Consider the following 12,058-nt stretch of genomic DNA (forward strand, 5'->3'; position numbering starts at 1 on the left):
AGTGAAAGATTAAAAAAATAAACCCATCAGAATATGCTTTGGAGAAAGTTAGTAATGTTGTTGGTTTTGTGAATTGTTTTCAGAGGTTTGCAACCAAACCTTGATGTTGAGCAGATAGATGAATTTAATAAAATTCATAATTTATATTTACTCAGGTTCCATTATTTTTATTATCATTATTATCATCATTATCATTATCATTGCTGGTTTTATAGTTATTATTATAATTAATAGTTGCCTAACAACAACAATAATAATTCAGCAAATAGGAAGTAAAAATTCATAGATATGATTTAAATGAGGGCAATTGTAGAAATAAATAATGTACACATTTAATTACAAAAGCCTTTTGTTTTTGTATATATTTATTTGCAACGTGAATGATCATTTCTGACTTCATAACTGTCTAATCTGTAGAAGTAGCAGATGTTTAGAATAAAGTTTAGGACAAAAACCGTCAGTGTTTCTCACTTCGTGCTTATAGTTTTGAATTAATTCATCACTTTCAGTCGGGCCGTCACATACGGTCTAGTCGGACAAATATTTCAATGTATCAGAAGCTCAAATCGGATCCAAAATTCCACCTCTGCAGATGGTCAGAACTCCACACAGCCGCCATGCCACATCTGTCATTTGTCGGATGCAGTGAAAAGGCGGCTTCAGTCCAGTAAAATGAAAGAAAATGATCTGCAAAAATGTAATGATAACTTTTCAAGTTTAAATAAAATTGTAAGGAGTGAAAAGTACTATTTTTTCTTTGGATATGTAATTAAGTAAAAGTGCAAGTATTCTGTTTAAATTTCACTCAAGTAAAGTACCAATCCCAAAAAAATAATACTTAAGTATAATACTTAAGTATTTTTACTCAATTACTTTACACCCCTGTTGAGCTGACAGAAAGGCTATGGTAACTCGGATAACCACTCTGTACAACTGTAGTGAGCAGAATAGCATCTCAAAATGCACAACATGTCAAACCTTGACCTACGTCAAACCAAAGGCTACAACAGCAGAAGACCACGTCTGGCACTTTATTAGGACCATAGTGTTCCTATTAAAGTGATCTGTGAGTGTATATGGATTTCCCTAGAATAAAGAAAATGACAAGCTTCTCTTGTAGAAGCTACTGTATATACTGTAATGACAACAAATGTGGGAGTTGAATCAGTGGGAGGACATCAGGAGATCAGTCTGACCAATATATTGACATAATCTAATAGATAATTGCATCATACTGTCCATTCTAACGATACCAGAGCTGTAAAGATATTTTAGCAGGACTTCATTTAAACAAACAGGCTTATATTGCTATTTACATGCAATTATGTCATGGAAGGCATATAGCAGGTCTGAAAATTAGAATTTCCTAAAGCGTTTGCTTACACTCCATTGAAGCAGAAAATTAATTAGGAGGATTTCCTAATGCTGTTCACAATTTGTTGTGAATCTTAAAGTGTTAGTTCAGCCAAAAATAAAAATTCTAGTTATTTGCCCAGCCTCATGTCATTCCAAAACCTGAATGAAATTCTAAAGAATTTTAACACTGATATTTTTTTTCTCCATACAATGATAGTTAATAGTGACTAAGGCTGTCAGTTTCTAACATTCTAGCTAACATCTAATTTTGTGTTCCACAGAATGAAGAAAGTCATGAGTGTTTGGAACAACATGAGGTGACTAAAGGTTGACAGAATTTTCATTTTTAGGTGAACTATCCCTTTAAGAACCAAATGACACACAAACACTGCACCTGAACACACTACTTTGCACACATGCAGTGAAATGACAGGGCATCCTGTTATTTTTACAGTCCAATGCGGTCTGAGATGGTGGAATACCCAAAGCTGATGCAAGCACAACAATCAGATCAAACTAAAGGAGGTCAGCACACATAAATATTTAAGGCAGGCTCTAATGGGGGCCTTTGGTAGACATTAGCTAGTTTGAATGGGGCTGTATTGCAGTTTCAGTCAACTGCAGATGAGGGTAATTCACATATTTAGATATAAATCTCAGTCTGTGTAGATCAATAATTTCAGGGCTTCTAAATCTGTGGACATACTGTATAATTGATCTGTCATTTTAGTGTGTAAGGTCTGGAACATTTTGCCCTGAAAAGAGAAATAGAAAACAAATAAGCAAAAGCAAAAGCAAAAAAAAAAAAAAAATTTATTCCTTACAACACATTTTAAAACAATTCTAGCAATATGCCTTTTCACTTTATGCCATTTTATTGCACACTAGCCAACAACATGATACATCTTGTACAATACTTCACATGAGGCACTGGTACATAACTTATTTCAGTAAAAATGTGAAGTAGGGGACGATATATTCATAACAAATCTTGTATCTGTGTATCTCATTTACAGATAAATCAATGTAACAACATAACCAAGAGAAATGTTAAATAAATGGAAATGCTTTATGATCATTTCCACAAGGGCAGCTCACATTTGACACAAATAAGGTGCAATAAATCACAGATATATTGGTAACACTTTACAATAAGGTTCTATTAGTTAACATTAGTAAATGCATTAGGTATCATGAACTAACAATGAACAATAGCCTACATTTTTACACAATTTCTCACAGAATCTTGGTTAATTGATAAAAATAGAATTGTTAATTGTTAGTTTATAATGCATTGACTAATTTGAACATAAACAACTTTTATTAATAGCCTAATAGAAAAATGAGTAGTAAGTCTATATGTTAAATTAACAATATTAAGTAGCCTACTGAGACAAAGTTTTGTTAACGAATAGAACCCTATTATAAAGTGTTACCCTTTTTCAAATATGCTGTACAATGCATCAAATAAATACTGTACATTTGAACAAATTGTTTAATATAAACAATTCCCTTGTACAACTTGCACATTATACAGATAGCTAGCCTATGAGGTAAAATAATGCAGTAAAATTCCACATTTTGAACGAAAATCTCCAATAAGGGTCTGTTCACACCGAACGCGTCTTTGAGCAGTTCTTCAATTGTTTTTCTACGTAAACATGCGCTAGAAGGACGTCTTTGACCTTTGCTTCGTGTCTCGCGTTGTTTTAGCTACCCGCTTCATGTTAAAAAAAAAAGTATTTCAACTGGAAAAAACGCGTCTCGAGACACCTGCGTTCTGTTCTATTCTTTGCGCTGCCTCTAGCTTTTAATTAGCGTAACAACATGTTCGGTCTGAATGGTCCAATGCATAAAAACACTGCTTTACCACTCCATTTCAGAGCGAGATTTCTTTCCGTTTTTTTTTTTTTTTTTTTTAAAGATGTCACATTTAAAACAGGTTCTTGGCTGCTCTGTTTATAATGATGGTTGTATTTTAGAGCTGTGACTCGGAATGGGACAGTTTGCCGTTCCTCTCCAGACTGGAGTCGCTGCTGTCTGCGCCGTTACAGTCCGCCCATGTCCCGAGCATGCTTTGCTCCATTGAGTTGCCAAAGCCTCCGGTGCAGCGCGACAGGTCGCACGAACTCACATGCAGCCTGCGGTCCGCCTGCCTCGGGCAACACAACAACAGCCTCTTGAAGGCTTTCCTGAAGTCCGGACTCCGGCAATAAATGATCGGGTTGAACGCGGAGTTCACGTACCCCAGCCAGTTCAAAAACACGAAGAGCTCCTTATCCACCACATCTGCGCAAAAGACCCGCACCACGTTAACGATGAAAAACGGCAGCCAACACAGAGTAAATGTTCCCATGATTATTCCAAGCGTTTTCAGCGCCTTCTGCTCTTTTAAAGCCAGGATCTTTGTTGTTCTTTTTCTGTTGGGTTTGCAGTTAGTTACACCAGGGTTGTTGTGAAACCTTCCTTCGCATTTATTGATTTTGTTCAGTTGTTTTTTGGCTTCTCTGTACACCCTGGCGTAAACGAATATCATAACTACTAAAGGGATATAAAAGGATATAACAGAGGACGAGATGGCGTACGCGCGATTGGTGACGAAGTCACAGCACTCAGGATTGTCGTAGCAGGATGTCTCCTCGCTGTCCCGGGACCAGTGCATTAGGATAGGTGGAAAGGAGACCAGAGCTGATATAGCCCACACTCCACACACCACCAACTTGGCCCTTGCTTTTGTTAAAAGGCTCTGATAACGAAATGGAGAGATTATGGCCATATACCTGTCTATTGCAATTACGCAGAGGGTCTCAATGCTCGCCGTGACGCAGAGCACATCAACAGATATCCAGAATTCACAGAAAAAGGATCCATACATCCAGGTTCCTCTGACCTCCAAAGCCGCGCCAAATGGCACCACCAGCAACCCCATGATCATGTCTGCGCACGCCAGAGAGACGATGAAAACGTTGGTGAGCGTCTGGAGTCTCTGATTCCGGGCTATGGCCACTATAACCAGTATATTCCCCACCACAATAACAAACACTATCAGACCCATAAGGATCCCCATGCCCACGACCCACTGTTCTGATACGCCAGCGCTTGGAGAGTTAAGGTCCACTGTGTCACGTTTAGAGTCATTACTGAGGTTTACGGACGGTAAACCGTCTCCCATGATGTGAAGAAATGTAACGCATTCATTCAGTCAGGTATCCGAACTTCAGGTCCTCTCTGGAACACAGCAGCATCAAGCACTTTGATCCGCGCTCTGATCTCCAACCTTGCACCCACGCTTACTGAAAGAACGATCTGAGCGCCAACATAACACGATGACATCACAGGCTTCACAACCAATGGCACAGCGTCTCTAAATTGTTAGTCCATCATTATTTGCTACACTACATCTAAAGGCACCGCGCACAAATCTTGCAACGTTCCTTTTTAGAAACACACACACACACACGCAGTATAGCCTATGTCAGACAGTGCGAATGGGGAGGTTCAACAAGCATTATTATTATTATTATTATTTTAAATTGCTATACCTTCATCTAATGACTTTTAAAGTACTGTACATTTTGTCATGGCATCCAGAATCTTACACTTACACGGTTATGAGCTAAAGAACTACAATAATGCTTTGTGGTATTAAAATGACAACAATCATTTTGATTAATATTTTGATACTCTAGTCTAAAAAAATGCATTTATTAAAAAAAAAAAAAAAATACAAATAAAAAACTTTTATTTTTTACAAATTAGCCTGTAACATGAATTAATTCTAAAACCAAATTATATAAATTGCATAGCCTACTTTTATCTACTTTTTTGTATATTTGGAAACTGTAAAAAATGTGTTGTCAAATAACATAAAAATGTGTTTAAAAATGAGCTGGTTTTATTCAAATAAAATAAATTGTTTAATGTGACTGAATCAGTGTCAGAAATTGACTTTGTGCATTAAGTGGCAGTAATTGCCCCCTGGATTTGATTTTCAGGGGCATGTTGTACTTTAATGAAGGTGTATTTTATTCTAAACACAAATATATATATATATATATACTGTGTGTCATCCCTTCATTTCAAATACTTTAGTTTAATAATTTCATAGACACATTCATATCTGAATAATTAGATTGAGAATATATTACCTCTTACCCTTAAATTTAAATCAACTCATATGTATAACTAGGCCTAGAATAAAATATTCAGAACTACATCAGATGTAAAAACAAACAACAAAAAAAAAAACAAAAAAAAAAAAAACAGAGGAATTCTTTATGAGGACAGTTTCTGTCATATTTAATTTTTTTAAGATGGAGCTAATGGTTAGGTCAAGATTGAGTACTTTACTACTTAAAATCAGTTTGTATTGCTTTTCTTTTGAAGCAAATGATGAGGGATCATCAGTATAATGACTGATTGGGGATCTTTAAACTCTCATCAGCACCATACTTGTATACAGTACAAAAAGATATCTAAAATATGCTAATTGTGTAGTTTCCAGCAAGCAACAAGTTTCAATAGAGTTTTTTGAACAGATCAAATTTAAGTTAGGATAACTCAATTGATTTAGGTTTTTTGCTACACAAAGTATTTGAGTAGAGTCTACAATTTTTTTATTTTTTTATTTTTATTTTTTGTGAGGTAACTGCACATTTCACTTTTTACAGTTAGCCTACATACCATGCATGTCAAAAGAGCTTTAGTTCATTTAAACTCTTGTAAACTGGAGTGCAGACATTTCTAACATCTGGATAGCAATACACAACAATGCTGCCTGACAGCTAGAAGCAATTATAGGGTCCCGGCTGGACAGATCGGGTCCATGTCTGCAAACTTCACAATGGTCAATTCAGCTGTTCCATAATTTCCACCATGCCTCAGCACTTTCCTGGGACAAATCACCACCAGCCAAGCTATAAAAAAAAGCCAACAGTGGACCACTTGCTTTCCTTGTGAAAACTAAATAGCCTGGGCAAGAGATGTTTTTCTAGCAGTAGGAAGCTGTTACTGCAGATAAGATCATAATTGCACCTCCTTATAGCAGGACGCAAGCATGAACATTAGACTAATGCTGCAACTACAGAATTTCTTTTCTCATCTACATTCCAACACTGTGGAACAACAGTCTGACATTTTCTTTTTTTATTCTTTTGAAGAATCCATTAGGTATTAGTTGCCCCAAAATAAAAAAGATGTTCGATATTGCCTGAAGAAACTTGGTGGTGCCAGCACTGCTGCACAGTCGAACCCTTTTGTCATTGTTTGATCCATCAGATAAAGTCTTGGAACTCTTGTGAACGGAATGAACTCACTCTAAGCGAGCAAAAGGAAGTTCCCCACTCATGTTACTTGGCTGCAGGCCCTGTTGCTGGATGTATCGGTAGCTGTAAAAGCATGTATCTGTAAGGTAGGTTATGCAATCACCTAAAACGTCCCATTCAGGCACCAGTGCAAACTAAGACATTAAGCAGGCACCGGAACACTTGTGGGTACGGTGATGATTGCATAATGATGGGAGATTCAAACTTAGGGAGGGCAGAGTCTAAAATTGCCAGCCAATGAAGTCATATAAACAGGCATGTTCACTGGGGAGAGTTTGGCCATGATTACCCTGTGTTCTCACTGGGGGATAGCAGTGTTTTATTAGAGTGACAACCAGTGTTTGAACTGTGTCAGAGCTCCGGGTAGATTCCCAACCCTAAAGTCCGTTTTTTCACCCCCAACACGGAATGATTCAGCTACAAATTCCACACTGACATACGCATTTTACGCATACGCATTTAAAAGAAAAATAGCAACTCAAAGCCAATTAATATATAACAGGAGCAGGGTTTCATTTTGTTTCATTATAGTTAGTCATTCCACTGACTTGGAGCATAAAACTAGAAGGGTGTTGAACAAGTTTGTGCACAATGATAATGCTCTTTGATGTACGGTAAGAGCATTCTCCCTTTCCCAATAATGGTGCAAATGAGGATTTGAACAAGAAACTAACAATTTATATCAATTTACTCATCATAATGATGTTCTGCTTGGCAGAACAAATCTTAAACTGCAGTGCTTTTAATAAAGCATATTCTGAATTAAAAACAGCCAATGCAAGCCTCATGGCTAAATACAGCAAAGAAAAAGATTCTCCTCAGTATTATAAAAATGAACAGATTAAAATCATGCCGTCTTATGCAATTACTGTGCAAATCATGTAAGTGAAATGCAGGTAGCTTCTCAAATTTCTACCCTCAGCAGTCTAATTATCTGTAGTTTTTTTCGGTTGTATTAAAATCTACAGTGCGCAGTTTGTTACAGTGAATGCCTTCAGAATATTAATACAGCATAATAGAAGAACATCCTTGCACGTATAACCAGCCCTTTATTACAGATAACAGACTTTTATTTTCTGCTTTAGCTTTGAGAAAAAAATTATATGTATAATACAATGCTTACGAAGCAGAAAAATACAAATTAAACGTTTCATAAGAGTTTCATTTGCATCATGAATCAGCTATAAATCTTGCATTAAACTATGAAAAATATTTCTTGATTGAATTATTCCAAATTTTCATAAACCCTTGAGGGAGACCCTGCATGAAGTCCATTTGACTTCAAAATGGTCCACATCTGTCTGTCAGTATATGCTTCACAATCCATATGTTTCATACATTCCATACATTTTACATGGATGTAAACCTGTGGGTGTTATTCACAGATCAATGACAGCATCTGTCTTCCACTCTTCCCAATGGATGCAAGGTTTAAAGGGCCATCATCTGACAAACGGCACTCTATGATCTTAGCCTATGAAAACATGTTTGTTCATTTTATGGGTTTTACATATGCAAACATAAACATGACCACAGCTTAAAGTTCACTTGTACCATGATAAGTTGAATTATTAAATGGTTTAGGTTCTGGAAATGTAGCATTATGCTGTTCCCCAGGTAGACAGAGCTCAATTAACTTTTGGCTATTGCCCTGCTGTTTAATTGCCAGAAATGTATATTCCAGTTAATGCAGCAGCTGGTAGGAACATCATGGTAATATCTACCCTTAGAACCAAACAACCATAATGTTAGAGTATACTCAACAAGTTACAAGAGGATATTACAGTTATTTTACCACACCAAAGAAGTGCTGTAATTGTAACCGGTCCTGCTCGACCCACTCAGAGCGGGATTCGAACCGGCATCTCCAGCATGGGAGGCGGGCGTGCGAACAAGGAGGCTAAAGGCTACAGCCTCTAGGGTCTAGCTAGTGCGCTTCTTGAGGCCAGGGGAGTGAGGTTTACACACTGTACAGCTACCTACCACCTGGCTCCCACTATACTCACCCCCCTAAACCTCACTCCCATTCGGGTCACGGCACCACTGTAACTGGCCTTACTCCACCCGCTCCGAGTGGGTTTCGAACCCGCATCTCTGGCATGGGAGGCGGGCGCGATAACGAGGTGGCTAAAGGCTACAGCCTCTAGAGTCAGTTGCTAGTGCGCCTCTTGAGTGAGGTTTACACACTGCACAGCTACCTACCAGCTCGCTCCCATTACACTTACCCCCCTAAACCTCACTCCCATCTGGGTTATGGCACCACTGTAACCAGTCCTACTTGAACCGCTCCGAGCGGGTTTCGAACTGATGTCTCCAGCATGAGAGGCGGGCGCGCTAACGAGGTGGCTAAAGGCTACAGCCTCTAGTGTCAGTCGCTAGTGCGCCTCTTGAGTGAGGTTTACACACTGCACAGCTACCTACCAGCTTGCTCCCGTTACATAATTCATGACGCAAAGTTTGTAGGTGGTTCATCCAAAGAGAATTTAGAGCTTGATACCATATTCAGTGTCATTTAACAAACTTCTTCATACACATTAATACTTACACTTATTTCATGTGAACTATAATAAACTTTTTTTGTTAAGAAAATGTGAGTGACGCTTAGCGGTGCAAAAATCATGGACACCACACTAGGGGATTTTGGGTGGTTGCCAGGGTATTGCTATGCAGTTGCAGAGGTGTCCTGGAAGGTTGCAAACTTGCTAGGTAGTTACTTAAAGGGGCTTACACATGAATTGCGTCAGCATTGCTGACTACATTGAAGTCTATGGAGTGAAGCGTTATATTACCTCCCGTTAGGCTAACGCTGCCTTCAAGCATAGTAACACGACACTCAAAGTTCAAATAATTTATGTAGAGATATTAAATGTCTCCTATTTTTTTTTATTTTTATTATTCAGAAATATTTAAATGATTGTTTTTCAAGCATCTAGAGACCTAATTTCTAAACTAATTTAAATTTACCAAGAACACCCTAAGATTTTAATTGAACATTCCGGGTGCAAGACAAGTTAAGCTCAATCAACAACATTTGTGGCATAAATGTTGATTATCACAAAAAAATATTTTCTTTAAATAAAGCAAAAATCGAGGTTACAGTGAGGCACTTGCAATGGAAGTCAATGGGGCCAAATTTTGGAGGGTTCAAAGGCAGAAATGTGAAGCCCATGCACTTACTAAATTCTTTTGTTAAAAGTTGTATATTATTTGAGCTCTAAAGTTGTTTAAATAGTCAGTATGGTTATGTAAGTGTTTTGGAGTTTACGGCATTATGCCGTCATAGCAACAAAGTTGTAAAATTGAAAATATAAAATTTTAGAACTTATATAAAGTTATCTTTACACAGAAAAGGATAGTAAGCTATTTTAATCACACTAAAATAATGTTAACATCTAATGTTTACATGTTGAAGCTATACTTTTGAAACACTGAGTATTGCTCCTTCACAGCCTGCACTTGAATGATATTGGCTCACACTATAGTCAGTCTTTACAGGTCGGAAAATCCACCAAGGCAGTCTGGCACTTCAAACTAGTGCAGTGCTGCCGATGTTTAAAGAGCTCACAACGGGCGTTCAAACATTGGTGCTGATTGCAATCACAGATGTTTAGGGGGGCTGAGATGAAATTTTGGGGGGGCTGAAGCCCTCCTAAATAGTGTCTAACAATGCCTACTGACTGGATTCACAGTAGTGCCATCTTTGATTTTAAATGGGAATGACAATGAAGCTGTCTTTTCAATGGCATGAAAGGGATAAAGCTGTTAAAATTTCCTAGATTTCATCTAATTTTCCTCAACTCATGTTGTCTAGAGTTTTTTGTCTACTGAATGTTCTTGAAAATATGTTTTTTCAATGTTATGTCCGTGGAACGATCCAAAAACACTTTAAACTGCAGTAAAACCAACCCATTGAAGAGACTACATCTATCCCTCACAGCCTTTTTGTCATTCCCATAAACAAAAAAAACAAAACAAAAAAAGGCCTTGCTCTTAATAAAGTCTATGGACTGCAAATACTCTTTCACTGCTGCTTGGGGCTGCTGTGATGTTCAAAGGATGTTTTTTTTTTTAATATCAAATATAATGCAATTCTCTGCTACGGGCATCTTGTCATGCAAAATGTGACAAAAATTTTGCAACTGTCTGAATAACTGGCCTTTAAATGTTCTATTTCTTATCTATGCTCACACTAATCCTGCATAGAAGACCCAGGGCTCAGATTGGTAATGTGCTTTGCAGTTAAAAAGAAGCCCATTACACGGTAATGGTTACAGATGTTACTCTGCAGAACACTTTTGAGTGAAAATAAAAACTTTGACTGCATTCAGTATTTGCTGAGAGATTATGGGGGATCTCTTTCAACAGCACAAAGCATAGAAATTCAGCTTTATTTGGAATTATGCTGAGCACATGATGACAAGCAAATGGAGCATGGTGGCAAGACTGATTTCAGACAGCCGAGCACTCCGGTGAACGGAGGGCATATGGTCAGCAGTGGTATGTATTTGGACTATCACTGAAATAAACGTGGGGTCAGGGATCCCTGCCAGACTGACCTGTGGTTCACTTCTTGCACCAAATTCCAAACTAGCATCTCATTCCAACTGGCCTTTATTGTGATGTTAACATTCAGAATCAACATATCCTAAAAGATGTTATAAAAATGTTAATATCAGTGATAAACAGGCTGATAAATCAGCCGATATTTGGCCATTTTGAGATTGTGTCAGTTCCAAAATCTACCAACAGCCTTCTTAATGAATTAAGCCTGAAACATACTCACGTTCAGCAACAAGTATGTGATTGCAGATGCTTCTAGTTATGGAAGCTCAATTTTATATATATATATATATATATATACACTGTCTATAGTAACATAATTATTATATAAAGCAATGCATCACATATGCAAGAGAACTGTTAAACTGAATATCAGCTTTGATTTGTCCGTAGGCAGATCAACGGTTATATAAATTAAGAATAAATATGAAGTAACTTACATTTTAGAAATATGACTAATATGACCAACTGTTCGAAAGTTCGAAATAACGCCAAAGATCAACCATTGAGTATCCCCGATCAACACTGCTAGCTTGTCTGAAATGCTGCAAAAACAGACAAGTAGAGTGATACAAGCAATGAAGCATTCTATTGCTGTTATAAGAAATATCGGCACTCTTGGAACGGTGCTTGTCCAATCAAATTAGAGGACTGAATCTAACTGTTGCAAAGCCACTAGTTAATACTGCTGAACACTGAAATCTTTATTACATGTGAAACATCTCTCCCGTCTGCTGGTCTGTTGTCATTTACAATGAATGGATCGGTCCCTGTGTGTGGTGTAGAAGATATGAGAATGCTGAACACATAAAGGCTGG

At 37.6% G+C, this 12,058-nt stretch overlaps 1 protein-coding gene across 1 annotated transcript; it reads right to left on the reverse strand.

Annotated features, from left to right (window-relative positions):
* Positions 1–867: 867 nt before the first annotated feature.
* On the reverse strand, positions 868–4,552 carry LOC127423493 (beta-1 adrenergic receptor-like). The gene has a single exon (XM_051667841.1). It carries the CDS (start codon positions 4,526–4,528, stop codon positions 3,335–3,337), a length of 1,194 nt encoding a protein of 397 aa, XP_051523801.1. The 5' UTR covers positions 4,529–4,552; the 3' UTR covers positions 868–3,334.
* Between the last annotated feature and the right edge of the window lie 7,506 nt (positions 4,553–12,058).

Source organism: Myxocyprinus asiaticus, chromosome 32 (assembly GCF_019703515.2).
Source record: "Myxocyprinus asiaticus isolate MX2 ecotype Aquarium Trade chromosome 32, UBuf_Myxa_2, whole genome shotgun sequence".
Taxonomy (NCBI): domain Eukaryota; kingdom Metazoa; phylum Chordata; class Actinopteri; order Cypriniformes; family Catostomidae; genus Myxocyprinus; species Myxocyprinus asiaticus.

Excerpts from the sequence above, each read along its gene's own strand:
- LOC127423493 (XM_051667841.1), bottom strand. The coding sequence starts at position 4,528 with ATGGGAGACGGTTTACCGTCCGTAAACCTCAGTAATGACTCTAAACGT.